The sequence below is a fragment of the Cinclus cinclus genome, chromosome 24 (genome assembly GCF_963662255.1).
Source record: "Cinclus cinclus chromosome 24, bCinCin1.1, whole genome shotgun sequence".
Classification (NCBI taxonomy): domain Eukaryota; kingdom Metazoa; phylum Chordata; class Aves; order Passeriformes; family Cinclidae; genus Cinclus; species Cinclus cinclus.
This window is the reverse complement of record NC_085069.1, coordinates 4,644,489-4,663,979: the sequence shown is the minus strand read 5'-3', so window position 1 is coordinate 4,663,979 and position 19,491 is coordinate 4,644,489. Positions and strand designations below refer to the sequence as shown.

Below are 19,491 nucleotides of genomic sequence, written 5' to 3'. Positions count from 1 at the left end.
CCTTACTCTGAGTCACTTGGCAGGAACAAAGTGTTTCAAACACAGATCTTGGCGCAGGGTCTGACCCAGCGCCAAAATAAAGTCAGGACTGCAGCGCTGATGGGAGTGAACCAGCAGCCGTTCGTCATTTATTTGGCCAGGATTAGATCCCTCAGCAGTGAAATCGGTACCGAGGCCAGCGGCCAGCACAAACCAGAACTGAATAACCGACTGTAGGGAGGCGGTGGCTGCCCTCGTGTTACCCATGCGGAACACACAGGCCGTTGCCCGCTGGGGCAGAGGAACCGGTTCTGCCCGGGGTTCGGCAGCCACCGAGGCACCACGGCTCCCACTCGTCCCGACCGCGCAGGGCTCCGTGAACGCGAGTGGAAGAACAGAACCCCAAGGAGTCGGGCCGGGTTAGAGGTACGGCAAGTACCCGCCGGCAGCGGGCACCGGGCGGCAGCCGGGACCCGCCCGGGACCGGGACCGGGACCGTCCGGGACACCGGCACCCCACGTGGGCACCGCCGGAGCCGGTTCGTCACTTCCGGGCAGGGCAGCTCACCGGAAGTGGGTGTTACCCTGTAACTGTTGCTCGGCAACGGCGCCGCGGCGCAGCCATGGCGGATGAGGAGTTGCCCGTCGTTTCCTTCGGGAATCTCATGACCGAGGGGACAATCCTGAGCCGGCGCGGCCAGCACGACAAGGCTCTGGGCTGCTTCAATGACGTGAGGGCTCTGCGGCCCACGGCGGGAGGGGCCTCGGGGGGCGCCGCCGCGACGGTTCAGGCGGGGGAAGAGGCACCGGGGGGACCGGCGGCAAGAGGGAGAGGCACGGAGGGACGTGTCCATGGGAGGTCTTGGCACGAGGGGTGACCCGGACGGGGCAGTTCAGGGACAGGGCAGCTCTTGCAGCACAGTGAAACTGTGAAAAACAAGAGAAGACTCTTCAGTAAAGTCCGTGTAGTTTTATCCTCATTCATCAAGATTCATGTGGGAACTGTGGCATCAAATACCTGCACTTGTGTATTTGTGGTGTTGAGCCAGCACAGGTGACATATCCATGTGTAGTGACACATCCAGCACCAGTGACATGTCCATGTCTGTGGTTCCAGGCACTGAAGTTGAGAGCAGGAGACAAGCACTGCCTTATCACCCGCTCCAAGTGTTTTCTGAAACTTGGAGACACAGAAAACTCCTTGAAAGATGCTGAAGCCTCACTCCAAATTGACAAAACATTCTCTGAGGTAACCAGCTGAAGGTGTAGGAGGGGGGTGACTAAGGGCTGGCCTGGATCTGTGAGACCCTGCAGGGTCTGAGGCAGAGCTGTGAGGAAAGAGCTCACTCCAAACACACCTGAGATTTCTACAGCTCTCGGAGCTGTTGAGGTGCTCAGGCACCTCCAGGTTTGGGGTTCAAGGTATGCAAGTTGTTACAGCCCTGGGCTCTCTCATATGCCTGACAGGAGTTACTTGAGATCCATCATAGTTTTCCCTCATTTTATTAATTTCTTCCTCCAAATGTCGTTTTAGGGGCTTTACCAAAAAGCAGAGACGCTGTACACCATGGGTGACTTTGAGTTTGCACTGGTGTTTTACCACCGAGGCCGAAGGCTCCGCCCTGATCTGCACAAGTTCCAACTGGGCATCAACAAGGCTGAGGAGGCAATTGTCAACTGCATTGGGAGTAAGAAGTGTCACTTTCTGGCCCCCATGAGCCCAGATGATGCTGTTCAGGGCACAGCTGATAGCAGATCAGCTCTGCAAGTGACCCAAGAGCACCACACCAGAGCCTCTCTGCTTCTGGGTCCATGTTATTTGTGGCAGATAAATCCAGAAGCATCAGGAACAAAGAGCCAACCAACCCTGCTCGTTTTTTTCTTTAGTTCTTTCTTCCTCCCCTGAATGCCTGTTCATACACAGTGTCTGACCCCTTTAGTTCTGTAAGTAAATCCTGACACTCCAGTTTCCAAAATCATCATGGAAGCTTTCCAGAGACTACAGACCAGAGCAGCTCATCTCATCAATGACTTGCTTGTGGCCTCCCAGTACATGAGGGTGCTGACAAGGAAGTTGGAGGCACTATTTACAACGGCCTGGAGTGCCAGGACAATGGGGAATGGCATTCCACTGCCAGAGGACAGGGTTGGATGGGATATGGGGAAGAAATGCTTCTCTCTGAGGGTGAGGAGGCCATGGCACAAGTTGTGCAGAGAAGCTGTGGCTGCCCCTGGATCCCTGTAAGTGTCCAAGGCCAGGCTGGATGGGGCTTGGAGCAGCCTGGGGTAGTGGGAGGTGTCCCTGCCCATGGGAGGTGGAATTCCAGGGGATGGAACTGGATGAGGGACTCTAAAGTCCCTTCCAATCTAAACCATTCTGGGATTCCATGGTTCTATAATCTACCTCCAGCACTACTTACAGAATCAATTTTGAGACCTTTATACCTGTATAAGCTTGGAATGAAATGTGCCACGCTACCTCAGAGTGGCCTCCTGAAATCCTGACTCTCCTCCAATATTCATTGCAAAAGAGCAGTGAAACTGTTGACTCTTGTAATGAGCTCTGCTTTCACCATTCCTGGCTCAGGTCACCAACCAGGTCCTGCAGAGACAGGAAAGGCCAAGGACCTCATGGGCTTCAAAGCAAACAGAAAACTCGTCCCTTTTCCCTTAGTTTTTCTCTCAGCCCTGCCAGCAGGCACGGAGAGGACGTGTCCCACTGTGGGGCACAGACGCGCCTCACCTGGGGCTGCCACCTCTGACACGTGAGTGGAGCACCCGTGCAGGTCTCCTCTGGGGCTGCCAAACCTGCACGGTGGGTTGGAGCTGCTCCGGTGGATCCCAGAGCCTGTCCCTGCCCAGCACCTGGCACACCCCACTCACACCCTACACAGATTCCCAGGGAGGCCAGGGCCTCCCTCTCCTAAAATTTCAAAATTTCAGCCCTCCCCCAGTGCCAGGGATTAACACGTGCCAGTGGCACCAGAGCCTGCAGCATTTTCAGATGGGATGGTTATTTAAAAAACAAGGAAGGTTTCCAGATCTGGCTTGCTTTCATCCATTCCTGCTGCTTCTTGAGCTTAGCACAATGCTCAGATATCAGAGCTCCAGCTGAAATCTTCCCAGCCAAGAGCTCTAGCCACCTTTGGAGCCCCTGGGCTGCAGGCAGAAGAATGGATTAAAAAACTAGAAAACTCCTATTTTAAATCAGTCAATATCTCTGAGGTACAGGGAAGCATGGAAACATGTCAGCATGGAGCTGGATGTTTGAATAGTTGGGAAATGCACACACATTACCAGGGTGCATCCCCAAACTGCTTCCCTGACTGCTTCACCTGGATGGATGGGAACACCTGCTCCTGTGACTTGCCTGTATTTGTGCTGCTGGTCTGGGCCCTGTGGCTGCACCCAAGGGAATTCTGCAGCAGCCTTGGAAGCTCTGTCCTTCCATCAGACCAAACAAAGAGCTGCTCCTCACTCTTCCCTCCCAGGGTGCAGACAGATGGTGGTACTGGGTGTCAAGTGAAAACACAATGTGCCTTTTGCCCTAATCAGTGCACAAACCTTTAAAATACCTTTCCTTCCAATTTATGCTCCAGCTGTGATCTTCCAGAAGAACCTGCATCCTTCTCCTTCAGTTTCCATGCAGGATGTACGCTGTCTGTAAGAGTATTGCAACAGGAGCCCCTGGTGCCATGTGAATTAAAATCCCAAGAGGAGCTGGTGGATGAACTGCATTCCCTGCTCCCAGAACACACCAACACCCCCTATTCCATGGCAAAGAATTAGAAAAGCTTTGGTTGAAACTGAATGCTTTGGGCTTGGCACCTTTATGGGTATTTTACTGACAACACCCTGCTTGTGCAGCACTAACACAGACCCCTCTGTGTCTGCAGATCCATCCTCAGTGAAGCTGGAGAGCAAGGAGGAGCTGTGCTTTGTGAGCAGGCAGGCAGAGGTACAGCATGGAGTTCTTGCTGAAGAAGCTTCTAGAGTTGTTGTAATGTTGAAATGGGCACCAGAGGAGTGACAGTCCACACAGGGACATGGCTGTGGGAGCAGTGGGCCTGCTGAAGGGCCTCTTGAGCATTAAAACACACTGGCCTGCCATGAGAGTGTTTGTAACCTGCTTCTAATGCAGGTTGGCTCAAGCCACACATAATTTAAAGGAGAAGGCAGAAGAGCAGGAGGAGCCACCATGAAGGAACAAAATCTGGAATTTCTCCTCCAGTCCATATCTGGGGGTGTTGCCAATCCCCCATCTGAGGCTAATGAGTAACAGCCCAGAGGATGAGGAGGGTACAGTGAGCTGCGATATTGACTTTGGGTTTACCTGATGTTTAAGGGTCACAGTCTTGACAATGGACACTTTCTTTATTGCTTCACTTTTGAGTGCTCCATTGCAGTAGTGTCTTGTTTCTCTGAGAGGCCAGAACTAGTTTTTGCCCTTTCTGTAACACCCTCGTGGGCCCCAGGGACCACAATTAGCTGCAGAATTTCAGTTGTTCATGGCCAAAGCAGCTGGTGAGACACTTTTTGCTTTTATTTAAAAAATAAGCTGTTTTATATGGAGTAGAAACAGAATTCTGCTCATTCCAGTGCTCCCTACTGATTTTCCTCAACTCCTTTTGCTTTTTTCCTAGCTTCAGAGCAAAAAAGACAACCAGAAACAGCAAAACAAACCAAAGGATCAAAAGGATAAAAAACAGACGAAGAAGAAGAGTCCAAAAACAGAGCAACAGCTTCTGGGAGAACTTTATGCTGACAAGGCATTCCTGGAAAAATTGCTCAAGGATGAAGGTGTTTCTCCTTCTCAGCAGATTCTATTTTTCTTTAATCTCTTTTTTATTCTTCTTTATTTATTATTTTTCCTCTTTTATAACCCTATGACTTTGTTAGTTGTACCAGAGCTCACGTAGCACATGGAGCTCCCAGTGGTGGGGACACAGGCAGGTGTCTGCTCATGGGGCTGGGACTCCTCTGTGGGTTTATTATAAATGCTGTTAGAGTCAAGATGCAGGAATTGGAGAAGTATTTTATTTTAGAAAAAGGCACAAATATGATTTTCCTTCAGTCATGTTTCTTTTTCACCCAGAAATAGAGAACTGATTAAGATTTGCTTTGCTCACAGGTCTTACAATGTTGCCAGCATTAATTACACACGTGGGCAGGTAAAAGCCCTCTCAGTTTCCATCAGCCAAGCTGATCCACAGCACTGTTCAAAGTGCCCTGTCAATACAGATGTGTCATACAGATGTTCTGTCCCAGAGGACAGGTGCTCAGCACAGCTGGCCCCACTTACTGGGCCCCTTCTTGGCTCTGATCAGCAGAGAATGCAGCAAATACGAGGCTGGAACACCAGCTCAGCTCACTGAACCACATGGGATGGGTAACAGAGTTTATTGTTAAGCCATCACCTCAGCTCTGAGGAGTAGGGGACAATTCCATTTCCAGGACAGTCTGTGTCAGAACAGAGAAACATTCCTAACCAATTCCCCACTGAGCTGCAGCTCAGGTCTCTTGAGTCTCACCTGGGTTCTACCTTATTTTATTTCCAGACTTGATGCAGAGCAGCACAAGGCAGGGGATCAAAGTCATGGACCTGGTTTTGGATGGCATCTCCTACCTGAACCGCCGGCGGGACTTCTGGCAGCAGCAGAAGCCGATTTATGCCCGGGTGTACGAGCGCAAGGTCCTGCGGCGGGAGCGGAAGCAGGACAAGAAACAGAAACCGTCTGACATTAGCAGATCCATCGAAAAGAATATGGAGGATATTGAGCTGTGTAGGTTCCTGGCTGGAAGCTGAGCGCCTCCCACTGCTGTGGGGAGCTCCAACTATTGCCAAGCTTTGTCTGAGGGTTAGCTGCTTCACCAGGTCTCACTTCCCGAATATCACAGAATCCCAAGATGGTTTGGGTTGGAAGGGACCTTGAAGTTCATCCCGTTTCAGCCCCCCACTATGGGCTGGGACACCTTCCACTGTCCCAGGTTGCTCCAAGCCCCATCCAGCCTAGTCTGGAACACTTCCAGGGATGGGGAATTCAAAACTTCTCAATGTCTCTGTGTCACACCCCAGTGTCAAACTCTGCTCCCTGTCCCCAGTGCTGGCCAGAGGTTCTGCTGAAGAAAGCTGCAGGAAAGCTGAACGTTTGCTGAAAAAGATAGAAATGTGGTCAGAGAAGGAAGTTCCCAACAAGAATGAACTGGTTGGGAACCTCCACAGCTGCATTGGGAATGCGCAGTTGGCAATGGGACAGATGGAGGCAGCTTTGCGCAGCCATAAGATGGATCTGGACTGTGCCAGGCAGAAGTAAGTTCTGGGAAGTTCAGGTGGGTGGAGAAAGGGGAAAGTGCCTCTGTGGGGGTGTTTTAGCATTAGGTAATGTAATTCTCACCTGGGGGGTTTAACAGGGTTACACGTTCACCTCTGCCCAAGTATTAAGGAGTGTGGTGACTTTTTGTCTTCACTAATTCAAAATAAGGAACCTGAAGCAGATTTTTAAGGACCCACACTGCACAGGGCAGATCAAAACCTCTGCCGCAGCAAAGCAAAAGGATACAAGTCCCAGTCTCATCACTCAAATCTTGAGTGGGCACTTTCTTCTCTGGAAGATCAGGCTTGAAATTGCACCAATTTTCTGCTACATTTTGTCTTAAAGTCGTTTTCATAGAGACCATTAAGCATGGCTTGAAATAAAGGTCTCTTCCAGGTGCACTTACCTGTCTGCACCAGACACAGCCCACGGCTCTTCCAGCTGAACCACAGAGGAGCAAAATGTATTCTTTGATTCAGCAAGAGTTTGCAAAGCACAGTGGAAATCATGGAGCAGTGGCTTGAAGTGATCTGGGACTTAGGTTTGGAAGTAGTGCACTGAGCTTTTAAAATGAGTGCTTGTTTCTCATTTTCAAAAATAAGTTTGGAAATGAATGTTGGTTTAGGTAAAGGCTGCCTCTCTCCTGGTGATCCCACTCCCCGAGAAGACCAGGTAAAGGCAGGAATTAAGGGGAGAGGGGCGGGAGGAGATGCCCGGGTTTGGGACTTCTCTACCGGCGAAGGGGCCCGCGGTGACGGGCGGGCCGCGCCCTCTGCCGGCTGCAGCTGGAGACCCCGCTGATGACTCGTTAATGACTCGCGTTAATGACCCCGTGATGAGGGTTTGAGCTGGAGCCACCCAAACCAGTCTGTGATTCCGTGACTCCCATCGCATTTGTCTGCTCCTCGCACAGGCTTTTCCATCTCTAAGGTAAGGGTAGGCAAAGCCGCCAGACAATGAGAATGAGGATAATTAAGAAAAAAATTAAAGCCCACAGGGTCTGTTATTACAGAAGGAGCTGCCTGTAGCATGGAGCAAAGCTCGGTCCAAGAACAGGATGAGGGCTGGTGTCAGGACCGTGCAGACGCCTTTTTGGGTCTTTGCTTTGAAAGACAAAAATCATCCATGAGTGTCAGAGGCACAAAGGGAAACAAAGGCAAAGAAAAGTGGAAAGACTTTCCCAAGGACTGCTGGATTTGCACAAAAATTAATAATAATCAAAGGCAAAGCTAAACAATTTCTCCTGTGTCTTACAGGGTCACGCAGAGCTGTGGATAAAATAAAAAATTAACCTTGATTTTATGACTTTCAGCCTCACCTGGGCCCTTTGCTTCCCAATGCTTCTCTGAGGGCATGGGGAGCACCAAAGGGACCATGAGGCTGAAGAAACCCAGAGTGAATGAGACACAGGACGATATCAGTGCCACAACCCCTTTGTCTCCCTGTCTCAGTGCTCTGACAGACGCCGTGTCCCGGGCCCTGGACAACATCGGCCACGTGTACGCCCGAACTGGCAAGTTCCAGCAGGCCATCAACACGTATGTACAGCCCAGCAGCACAGGCAGCAGGGGGTGGAGTGACCCAGGTCATGGTTCTTCAGTTGTGTGTTCTCACTGTAATTTGGCCTGGGGACATTTTCACACCTGAACCCTTCCATATCAAATCAGTGCTTGAGTTGTAACTGTACTCAGTGAGGGTTGGTAAAAGTATGTCTGTCTTACTCTGCTTGAAGCTGGGAGGAAAAGATTCCACTGGCCCAATCCAGTCTGGAGAAGGCTTGGCTGTTCCATGAAATTGGGCGGTGCTACCTCGAACTGGATAAAGCTGAAGAAGCCCAAAAATATGGCCAGAAGTCCCTGCAGTCAGCAGATGAAGAGGGAGATGTGGAGTGGCAGCTCCATGCCACTGTGCTAGTGGCACAGGCACAAGGTAAAAATATAGGCACAGGTTTTGCTCTCAGGGTGGAGTAGCTGGTCTGAAAACATCTCTAGGATTTAACAGCCAAAGCAACTGCTCAGATCAAGATTGGCTTGATTACTTCTTGCTGGTCTCCTGATCCTGGGCTAAACCAGCTGATATCCTTGTCTGTTCCAGTGAAACTGAAAGATTACCGCTCTGCCATCCTGAATTTTGAAAGGGCTCTGGAGAAGGCAAAGCTTGTGCCCAGTGAAGCTGCTCAAAACGGCATCATTGCGGTAAGGGGACTGCCGAGGGAGAAGGTTTGGGCAGCCTCTGTGAGTAGCTGTTATCCCAGCTGGGCTACTCCAGCCAGTAATGCCATACAAATGCAGTTTTACAGTAGGAAAGGATTTGGTAATGATAGCAGAGAGCAAAAGAAGACTGGGAAATGTTGGGTATGTAGCTGCATTTCTGGAGTTTTTTTTAAGAACTTAATCCCTTTCAGGCCTTGGACAATGTGAGCAAAAGCTTCATTGCAGAGCTGGAAAAAAACCCACATGAAGGTACTTGTCATTCACACCTCTGCACTCAGAAAGGGGAAAAAAACAACACTCTCCTGTTCTGCACATCAGCAGCACCTTAGAATTCCCACATCACCCATTTCCTTGCAAGTATTGAATTAAAATCATGGTGGAAATCCAGCATTGCTTCAACTGCGCTCCCAGGTCTGGCCGTGCCCGCCTTAGAGCGGGAGATAGCAGCGCTCCCTGCGTGTCCCCTGCGGGCCGGCCTGCTGTCACCAACAGCCCTGGGGCTCGGTGGGAGGGTCCTGGCAGGGCACTGTGCCCACAGCCCCCGGGGCTGCTGCACTCAGGACATGCAGCCCAGCACCTCCTGTCCCAGGACCTAGACAGGAGTGAGAGATTCCTGGCGAGGGTAAGGGAGCCCGGGGGCCTTTCTTGTGCCCAACTGCTGAGTTCTAGGACTTGGCTTAAGTTTCCTTTTCCCTTCCCAGATCGCCTCTTCAGTGAAAACGTAAAAATCACCCCTGGGAATCTGGAGGAGAAGGAGGAAGGGGGAAAACACACGGGGAATTAAGATGAAAAGCCGTAAGAGGAAGCCAGAAACGGTACATGAGCAAACGGGAACAAACATAAGCAGACGGAAACGTTAAAGAGGGAGAAACGGACAAGGAAATAGTGGAGAGCAGCGGGGAAAAGTAGAGCCTAGGCGGGAAGATGAAATAAATACTGAGCAAGCGTCATACCCAGCACTGGAGTGGTGTGTCCCTAGCAGGGAAGGAGCTGGTCTGAGCCGCCGCCGTACTCGGAGCGCTGTCTCTCGCGGCTCCATCCCCACCGCTGTCCCCACCGCACTGTCCCGGCAGCATCCCCGGGACCGGCTGCTCCTCGGCCGGGCGGGGCGTGGGGCTGAGCCCCGGGCCCCCCCTCGCCGGTCCGGGGAGGGCTCGGCCCGGCCCTCGGGGGCGGGCGGGCCCCGGGGCTATGAAAGGAACCGCGGCCGCGCCCGCCCCAGAGCCGCTTCCCCGCCGCGCCGCTCCGCACCGGCGGCCGCCCCGGAGCCGCTGCCCTCACCATGGTAAGCGGGACAGGCGGGATCGGGACTGGCATCGGCATCGGGATCGGGGCCGCCGCTCTGCCCGGCAAACGTTCCGATTCCCAGGAGGGCGGAAGCGCCGGCGGCGTCGCTGACACGTGGGCGCTGGGTCCGGGGGGCCGCGGAGGCAGCCGGGCCCCGAGAACGGCCCGGGGGACCCGTGGCTCCGTCTCGGGGGTCCCGGCACACCCTGGGGGCTGCCGGGGCACGGGAAACCCGGGACCGGGAGCGATCGCTCCCTCCACGCGAGCCCCCGTTCCATGGGGAGCGGGACACAAGCGGGAGCTTGTGGGGGTGGCGGGGGGGCCGGGCCCGGCTCAATGGGAGATTGTCCGGCGAGACCCCGCTCCCCCGGGCTCTGCGGAGCCTTTGTCCGCCCGGCCCGACCCGTGAAGGCGCCCGTTGTCTCCGAGCCGGCGGCGAACAATGGCCCGGGGGGGGGCCGCGATTGTTCCTTTGTTCACGGGGCTGAAAAGCGCCTCAGTCCCCTCAGCAGCTGCCGCGGCAGAACAGCGGCCCCGGTCCCCGCCCGCGGGACAGCCCGGTGCGGGCACAGCCTGACCCGGGGCCGCCGCAGCACCGGCTCCGGCCGTGCGACCCCCCTGGAAAGCGGGCACTGGTGCTGCGAGAAGGAGCAGCGCTCCAGGTAACTCACCGGCTTCCTCCTGTGACAGCACACTTCGAGCCCCGAGTCCGCGGAGAAGGCAGCACGGGGGTCGCTGGGGAGCCCGTCCCAGGTCCCTGCTGCTCTTAGGGACACCCGTGTGTGTCCCCTGTGTCTGCTGTGAGGCTGCAACTGAGCCCAGGGCAGGCAGTGCCCGTCCTGGAGCAGTGTCCTGCTCCTGCTCCCAGGGCATTTGGAACCAAAACTCATCTGCACATTATGGAAGAAAGAGATGGGGAAATGAACATCTGAAAAGTGTTTTTTTAAAAACTGTAAACAGGAAAAACGTTTTTCTGGCCCAGGCAGAGCAGTTGAGCAGTTATGTTTTATGTAAAACTTCTCAATTTTTGCATCAAAGGCAAAACTCATTTCTTGGGCATCACTCCCATGCTCTTTGGCTACAGCAGCTCCAGTGGATCCCCAGGCTGGGCTGGGGGGGGGGGGGGGGTTGGAATGTTCATGTGTTGACCCAACAGTGTCTGCCTCGTTGATGCTATTGAAGACTCGCAGAGCTGAAGAAATCCGTTGTTGCCTTTCAGTCCCGTGTTTTCCCAGGCCCTACCGGGAATTATTCTGGGATTTCACTTACTGGAGCTGCTGGCAGGAGGGGAGGGGGAGCCCATGCCAGCTCCCAGTGGCATTTCCCGCTCACTGCTGCCAACCACGCGTGTTTCCTTTCCTGCACCGCTCGAGGTTTCACTTTCGAGTTCTGCCTAGCACCTGCTGGGAGGGGCTTGGCTTTCCTGGAAGCCGTCTCAGTTGCTCTTCCCAAATTCCCTCCTTCGAGGAGCTCAGCTGCTGATCCTCAGTGCAGCTCAGAGACAATATCATCCTTGCAGGCTGCTCCAGGACACAACCTTTTCCCTGGGAACAGAGTTTGTGATTCAGGCGAAGGGACAGGAGTGTGGCAGCTCTCAACCTGCTGGGACTTTCAGTTCCCGTTGGGCTCCTCCATGGGTCACTGCCCTCGCATCCGGCAGCCACAGGGGTTTGTTCAAATGTTCAGACTAAATGTGCCATGCGAGGAGCTCCGCCTGGTTGGGGCTTTTTGGCAGCCCATCATGAGAAATCCCTTCCTAGTGGGGCAGGACTGCAGCTGCTGAGGCCAGAGTGGGGAGCAGGGCAGAACCTTCAGCCCTTGGGTGGGATGCACTGGATCCCTGTTGTGCAACCAGCCAGAGCAGCTGTGGGAGAAGGTGTCAACTTCGCAGGGCACTCAAGTGAGGGAGTGTGAGGGAGATGTTCCCTGTGCCCATCCTTTCCACTAAAGGTCCCAGCAGGGCCACATTGTCTCTGGGGTTCCTGCCCTGCAAAGTGTTTTGTCTTTCCATTTCAGAACAGAGGCTTCTCCAAGAAGAGTCACACTTTCCTGCCTAAAATATTTAGAAAAATGTCTACTCAATCAGCAAAAGAGAGACCTGAGAGTTTGCATTTCCCATTCCTGGATGACGAAGACACCATCTCCACACTCAAAGAATCCAAAACCCTTTTCATCCTCCGGGGCCTGCCTGGCAGCGGGAAGTCCACCCTGGCCCAGGCCATCCATGATCGGTACAAAGACGCCTGCAAGGTCATCTCTGTTGATCACTATAAAATTACACCATTAATAAGAAGCTCCATTCCTGAAGAGTACTCCAAGGTGGATGAGGATCTAGTTGACTATTGCAAACGGGAGATCAGCGTCATCGTTTTGGATGACACTCACCACGAGCGGGAACGGCTGGACCAGCTCTTTGACATTGCTGACAAGTACCGGTACAAAGTCATCTTCGCCGAGCCCAAAACCCCGTGGCGCTTGGATTGTCCCCAGCTAAAGGACAAGAATCAATGGAAACTATCTGTGGAAGAGCTGAAGAAGATGAAGCCAAGCTTGGAGAAAGAATTCCTCCCCATGTATTTTGGGTGGTTTTTGAGCAAAAGAAGTTCGGAGATCCTGAGGAAGGCTGGCCAGGCATTCTTGGATGAGCTTGGGAGTCTCAAAGCCTTCAAAAAGGAGAGCAAATACTGTATGTATAATGTTGTCTTACCACATTCTTACCTCTTGATGTTAATGAGTCTGATCAGCTTCTAAAGTCAATTTCTAAAGCTGTCAACAAGAAAAGCTTTTTAAAGCTACTAACCTGATCCTCATAGCTGTAAGTAATAATAAAGAGTTTTTTCCAAGTCTGTTTAGCTCTGGCCCTACAGGGCACTGAGCTTGGGTGGTAGCAGCAGGACATGGGATCCTGGGTGTCCCCTGGCTCCAACGGGTTGGATGGGAAAAGGCAAAGAGAGAGAAATGGGAAAGGCTAAACAATCCCATCCCTCTGGGGACTCTCACATCATCAGGTTTAACATGAGCCATGATGATGCACAGGAGCTTCTGTTCTCTGGCACCATCTGGCGTGAACCTGGGAGGAGGGAGGGGTTTGGTTTCAGGAGATGTGAAGGTGGGGAAGGGACCAGGGCTCCCGGGTTGACACTGGGGGGATCACATTGTAACAGTGACATTGTTTACCTATATCTGCAGTTCTTTCTGCTACCGAGGATCCCAAAATAAAAATAGATCTTACCAGCTACTTTGTGAAGAGGCCACCTGGGGTCCTGCACTGCACCACGAAATACACTGAGTTTGGAAAAGCAGCTGGAGCTGAGGAATATGCACAGCAGGAAGTGAGTGTTGGGGTCCCATCCCACCTCCTCCCCAAACCCCCTGTGTCCCCTCCCTCCCCAGCGGGGTGTCCACGAGCCTGGGAGAGGGTTGGAGATGGGCTTTGCTCCGACCAAGAGGCCAAATACAGGGGCAGGAACTACGTCCATGTGGCCTGTGCAGAGAAAACTCCAAATTGTAGAGATGGTGATTGTTTCCTACTTCCAAAAAAAAAAAAAATACTTCCACTTTCCCTGATCACACACGACTTCCAGCATTGTATCTGACAGCTTGAACTGAATGATGATGAATTGAGGTATTTAGATTCACAGATCAATTATTTTAGAGCACATAAGCCCAGGTTAAATATTGGAATTTGTGAAGGACAAAGATGTTACCAGCTCCAAATCCACAGAGCTGGGACGTCAGGCACTGACCTTCTCCTTGCTCTGGGTATTTTGACCACGTCACAGCAATGAGCAGCCACGTTCCCAAACCCGGGGACGGTGACCCCAGTGCAGCACCATGAATTCCCTCACACTAACACTGTCCTGTGCGCATGTCCCTCTCCTCCAGGCCGTGAAGGCTTCCTACGGTAAAGGCTTCACGCTCTCCATCTCGGCGCTGTTCATCACCACAAAGACTGTCGGGGCTCGCATCGAGCTGAGCGAGCAGCAGCTGCTGCTCTGGCCCGGGGATGCCGACAAGATCCTGCCCACGGACAACCTCCCGCGGGGCAGCCGGGCCCACATCACCCTCGGCTGCGCCAACGGCGTCGAAGCCGTCCAGACCGGGCTCGACCTGCTGGAGTTTGTGAAGCTGGAAAAAGTGGGGAACAAAGGGGAGCAAGTGGGGGAAATTGGAGGAGGGAAACTGCTGTATTTTGATAATGGTATGTGGATGCTTGTCCTGGCTAAAAAGATTGATGTGAGGGCGATATTCTCGGGATACTATGGGAAGGGAAAACTCGTGCCAACGCAGAGCACCAACAAACGGGGCTCTGCCTTTAGCTCCTGCACCATCATCTAGGAGCACAGGCAGGGCAGCTCCTTGGGTTTGTTTTTAGAAGGCAAGTAACACCTGTAACCTTAAAAGTGTAAAGAGAAATAATTCTACCTTTACTAAAGTCAACCCTCCTGCCCACCCCAGCGTGAAGCCTCTGGGGAGTTATCGGCCTCAGAAAAGGAAGAAAACAAGCAACTCCTGGCTGAAACTGTCACGGATTTGAATGGGAGTTTTGGAGGGAACCAGCTGGCAGGTCCTGCTTGTTTTCTTCCTTGAGAAAGATCAACTCTCTGGGGTTTTTATCGCTTCCCTCTGAACCACAATCGTTCGATCTTTACCTGCTGGCACTGACCAAAGCCTGTCAGTCGCTGGTCTGAAGCCAAGGGAACTGCAGGATGTCCCTCCCCTCCCACACCCAGGGACTGACATCGGCCATTCTGGCAGCCGATTACAGGGTCAGAACCAGCGAGACCCAGGCATGGGGCACTCCTGTCAGGAGTCCTGTCCTTACCGAGGGTTTGGCCTCTACGGACAGACCTTGCTGAGGGCAGCGGGTCCTGGCAGCCCTAATCACAGGCCGGTCCCACAGCTGCCCAGTGGGCTCCATCCCAGCTCCTGTCCCTCACAGCAGAGATGCTCTGGGGACAGCCAGGAGGAGGACACTGTGCCAGGTGATGTCTTAAAGACACCAACCATGGACTTTGGGGAAATCAAGTGAAACAACCAGGACAGGCAGCCAATTCCTACAAAGCAGCTCCAGCCACTTCCTTCCACCTAGGCTGGACCAAGCACCATCGCCTGTCCTGTAGGGAACAATCCTGCCTTGGCAGGGAGTGGAAGAGATGAATTTGTCTTTTCCATCTTATTTGACAGAAACTAAAATCATGTCTGAAGTACACAACTGGACTTCATGCAAGATTTTACTCCCTTCCTCTAATGCACTTGAATGTTAAGAGTTAGGCTGGAGTAACCCCGTAGCGTAGGAAGCGGAGGCACTGTAACTGTGTAACTCATGTCTGCTCAAACCTAAACCCTGGCTGGAAGTTACTGACCCAGCACTTCTGTCATTAAATCTGTTTTATTGAAACTTGGGTTTGTGCTCTGCCAGGCCCTGGCCCAGCGGGGCGGTGGCTCCTGGGCATTGTTTAACACAAAGCTCCACTAACAGCCCCAGGTCAGGTCCCAGCTTGACCTCCTGCTCTGGCTCAGGGTCTGGGGAGCAGCAGAGTGATGTTAACCCACACTAACACTGTAAATACTGACTGTGTTTGAGGCGTGGGCTGGGCTGGGGTTGGCACCAGGCACAGCTCACCCCCAGTCCAATGTTGCTGGGGAAAGGAGCATTTCTCCTCTGACTGTTGAGGGCAAAAGCAGGGAGAGCTTTGGTGCTTTTCTGGTACCAAACACTCTGCCATGAAAGCAAAGTACTTCCTGCTGTTCAGAATCAAAGGATAAGAATAAATTTTCATTATATCATAAAATAGTGAGCTATAAACCCACCCAGAGCACCTGTGATCCTTCATGGAGAAATCCCTCCAAGCTTCCACAGTGGCAGCAGCTGAGTGCCCAATGCTCAGCTAGGGGGCCTCTCCTGGCAGAACCTCAAGGGTTTGTTCCACCAAAGCTCTACAAGGTATTTGCCAGCACCTGCTCAGGGGCCAGCTGAGCCCACTCCCCCAGCACCCAGATCACTCCAGCACCAGAATATACAGCTGGAATATCTCCTTCATCTGCCTGTTCAAGAACAACAGTGACACTGTCGTCGTTTAAGTTTTTATTAGTTTGTACATCATATACAGTTTATAATAAAGTAAAACCAATTGCATATGGGTCTGCTCAGGCTGATTTCCCATACAAACACAGCATCAGGAGTTCTGCTAAGGAAGTAAACAACAAATATTCACATTTTTACCATTCACATCCTAGAAAGGTCCAAGAGGGACAGTTGGTACCGATGCAGAGCCCGGCTGGGAGAGGATGAGGAGTTTGGCAAAGCAATGGGACAGTGATTGCTCCATGCAATTCCCCTTTCCTCCCAGGGAAAGGTTGAGCTATGTACACTGAGGTAAACATTCCGAATTCCAATTCAGATAAATACGGCAGCGCAGGGACAAGCTCCTCTCCAAGTGGCTTCGCATCGGTGCGCAGATTTGTCCTGACTGTTCCATAACATTGTGACACACGTGCACTGTGGGGCTCTGGGTGCTCCCCCTGTGGCCCCTCGGATGCTGCCTTCACACCACGCTGTTCACACGAGCCATTGGGGGACAGTGGGGACAGGGCTGGGCAGTGGGACAGGCTGGGATGGCAGCCGGGCTGCTGTTCCTGCTGGAGGCAGCACTGGGCTCCCCATGGTTCCTGCCCTCCTGGACCACTCCTGGAGCTCCAGCTCAGGTGCAGTGTCCCAGCTCCCAGCAACAGACCAGAGCTGCCCCACCACGCTCAGATCTGGGTATGGGAAAATGCCCAGCACTGCTCCAAGAAGGGATAACCCCATCCATGATGGTGGGAGTAGGGAGAGCTGGGCCTGGCCAGGAAGGCCAAAGCATTTCACATTGGCTCCCACAGTCATGCAGGGACCCAGAATGGCCCCACAGAGCCAAGGGCAGGGACAGCCACCAGCTATTGCCACCTACCCCTGCCACAGCCGCCCAGGGACTAGCACTGCTTCAGGGACACAGTTGTCCTGCTCCCTAGGGAAGAGGAGGGGAGAGGACAAGGCACAAATTTAAACAGGATGAAAACCATCCGTTGGAAATAAGAGAATATCCGGAGCTATTACTGAAACTGAGGAAGTCATCTGTAAATGGCAAAGCAGCACGTGGCCCAACCCTGTGGCTGTTTGATGGCTGCAGATCCAGGGCCAGCGTGGCTGGACAGGGACTGGCACCAGCCTCCATGTCAGACACACCACGGCAGCACAGCAGCATCCAGTCTGTATCTCAGCAGACACAGAGAGTGGAGGGGCCCACTGTTCCACAGATAATACTCTTGTACCTGAACAATTTGTCTTTCTCCCATTTTCCAACTTGCACTTCTGCATTTACAACAGCCAGCAGCACTGGGGATCCTGCTCACTGAACACTCCCAGGATCAAAAACAAACCAGGTACATTTCTGTGCAGCCAAAGCAATGAGGAGTGGCCAGAACCTCCTGAATGGACTTCACAGCTTTCCAACCCAAACTATTCCATGATTCTGAGAGCATGCCCAGACAAAACCACATCCAAGGCAAAGCCCAACGGCCACACAATTCCTGACCTCCCTGCCAAAACTGCAGTCCTGCAGAAGAGCCCTCACATGCCAGCTCTGCCCACAGCCACACTCCTCACACACTCGTCTTCACAACTTTCCCAGAGAAGCCAACAGTCACTCAGCAGTTCTCAAGCTGTTCAGAGCATCTACTCCCAACTTGGCAGGTGGAAGACACCCCCTGACACACCAGTCTGGCTCTCAGCCATGGCAGCTCTGCTCTTTCCAGGTCCTTTTTGGCAGCAGCTCTCTCAGCATCAGCCATTCCCCCTTGGGCAGGAGTTGCCAGGCTGAGAGTCACACCAAAGCATGTCCATCCCACCATGCCTGTGCCTTGGGCAGCCCCTGCAACACCACCTCCTGCAGCTCCATGTGCTCTTTGTCCTTCTAGAAACAGTGCAGGCGCAGCATCACTTCAAGATGCTCAACTGTGGTCTCTGCAGCAAATCCCTGCAGCCTGTGGCTCCTGTGTGGCTGGTGGCCCCCCTGGGGCTGCAGGATATGCAAGAGGGCTGTGAGTGGCTGGAGCACTGGCACTCAGCTTCTCTGTAGCTACATCTAACCACAACTCATGGATAATGTCCTGGAACCACCATCTGTGGAGGCAACACTCCAAGCAATGCACAGCTGAGTAAATTTTTTGGAAAGAAGCAGAGTTTTGTCTCCCCAAGCCATGCTGGGACATGGTGGAGGTCACAGTGCAGCTGGACACTGCTGCTGCCCTGAGGTGCCAGGTGCCACCAAGCCCTGCTCAGCCCTGCTCTGTGCAGGGGGAACCAGGGACTGCACAGGACCTGGGGCACCCTGGGCTAGTGGAAGGTGTCCCTACTCATGGCAGGGGGTTGGGCTTGACAGCCTTTAAAGGCCTTCCAGCCCAATCCATTCCATGGTTCTATGCATTTCCCTTCACCTTGATTCACATAACAACATTCTGTAGAAAGTCTTGGCACTCACCATATGAATATTTAGCTACATTAAATCATGCATTCATGTACAGGTTATAATTAGCTGCTGTATACATTTTCTCTCCCAGAAACTGAGCCATTCCACTCCTGTGCTCCAAGGAACAGGCTCACTCAGCTTGGAGAGAAGGAAGGAAGGAAGGAAGGAAGGAAGGAAGCTGGTCACACTTTCCTAGGGCAGGGGAAGATGAGAATATACCCACTGACAGACACAGAACATGGCTCTGCTCAGCAATGGGAGACTGAGAACAGCCCAGACTGTACAGTGACATCAACACACACACAGGATGAGATGTCATGGAACCAAAATGCCACTAAACAGGCCTTGTAAACTCTGATTTACAGTGCCAGGAAAGCTGGGGAAGCATCAGTGTGCATAGACCAGTATTTCAGTTCCCCACGTATTCACCATTTCAGAGCCTGAAAAGTGCCAGGACCCAGCTGCTCTCAGTGCACCTGGGTGGGTCCATCCCTCACACCCATGTGAAGGATGTTAGAATAAACGTGGGAGAGTCAGGTTTTTAAAGTATTACTCAGCACTGGTTCACTCAGAAAGCTGAGTTTCAAACGAGCTGTAAAATACTCTGTTCTGCAGTGCTAAAATTTAAGCCCTTAAATTTTCCCTCTACGAAAGCAGATTGTCAAGAATCCTGACCAAACACCACAGCAGGACCACGACAGCATAGGGAGAGAGGAAGACAAAGGCATTCCGAGTGATGACCTCGTGCAATGAGCTCCCTGCAGTGTTTGTTCTGCTGCGGGAAGGCAAGCCAGGTGTTACACAGAGTCACTGGGAGGTTCTCTCTCAGCACAGCCCAGCCTGTGTGCACAAACATCCATTCTCTGAGCAAACTCAGCCTCCAACAGCCCCACACTGCCAGGCTCAGCCCAGGACCCCGGGCACAGCCCCTCTGCCCCTCACTGAGCACCAGCCCAGGACCCTCAGCCATGGCCCCACTGCCTCTTGCTCCCCTCACATCCAAGGCTGAGCACAACCTCCTGGGACAGCACCATGCTCCAGAACCCACCACAGACAGGAGCTCACACAGAACACCTGGACAGAAAGGTGCTGTCCATGCTGTAGAGAAAAGGGGGGAATTCCAGAAGCAGAGCCCTCTCCCAGCTGAGACCCTGCTGTAACACCACCTTTTAGGTGAAAATCAAACTAACAG

At 52.9% G+C, this 19,491-nt stretch overlaps 2 protein-coding genes across 2 annotated transcripts; both read left to right on the top strand.

The window, feature by feature from the left end:
- Positions 1-601: 601 nt before the first annotated feature.
- Positions 602-9,405, top strand: ODAD4 (outer dynein arm docking complex subunit 4). The gene is made up of 13 exons (XM_062508027.1): positions 602-709; positions 1,096-1,227; positions 1,513-1,666; positions 3,875-3,936; positions 4,622-4,778; positions 5,537-5,761; positions 6,081-6,288; positions 7,744-7,830; positions 8,025-8,221; positions 8,387-8,487; positions 8,697-8,754; positions 8,917-8,953; positions 9,220-9,405. Exons 1-13 carry the CDS (start codon positions 602-604, stop codon positions 9,287-9,289), a joined length of 1,596 nt encoding a protein of 531 aa, XP_062364011.1. The 3' UTR covers positions 9,290-9,405.
- Positions 9,406-11,842: 2,437 nt separating this feature from the next.
- CNP (2',3'-cyclic nucleotide 3' phosphodiesterase) lies at positions 11,843-14,130 on the top strand. The gene is made up of 3 exons (XM_062508127.1): positions 11,843-12,478; positions 12,982-13,124; positions 13,678-14,130. The coding sequence occupies exons 1-3, from the start codon at positions 11,863-11,865 to the stop codon at positions 14,128-14,130; spliced, it is 1,212 nt and encodes a 403-aa protein (XP_062364111.1). The 5' UTR covers positions 11,843-11,862.
- The last annotated feature ends 5,361 nt before the right edge of the window (positions 14,131-19,491 follow it).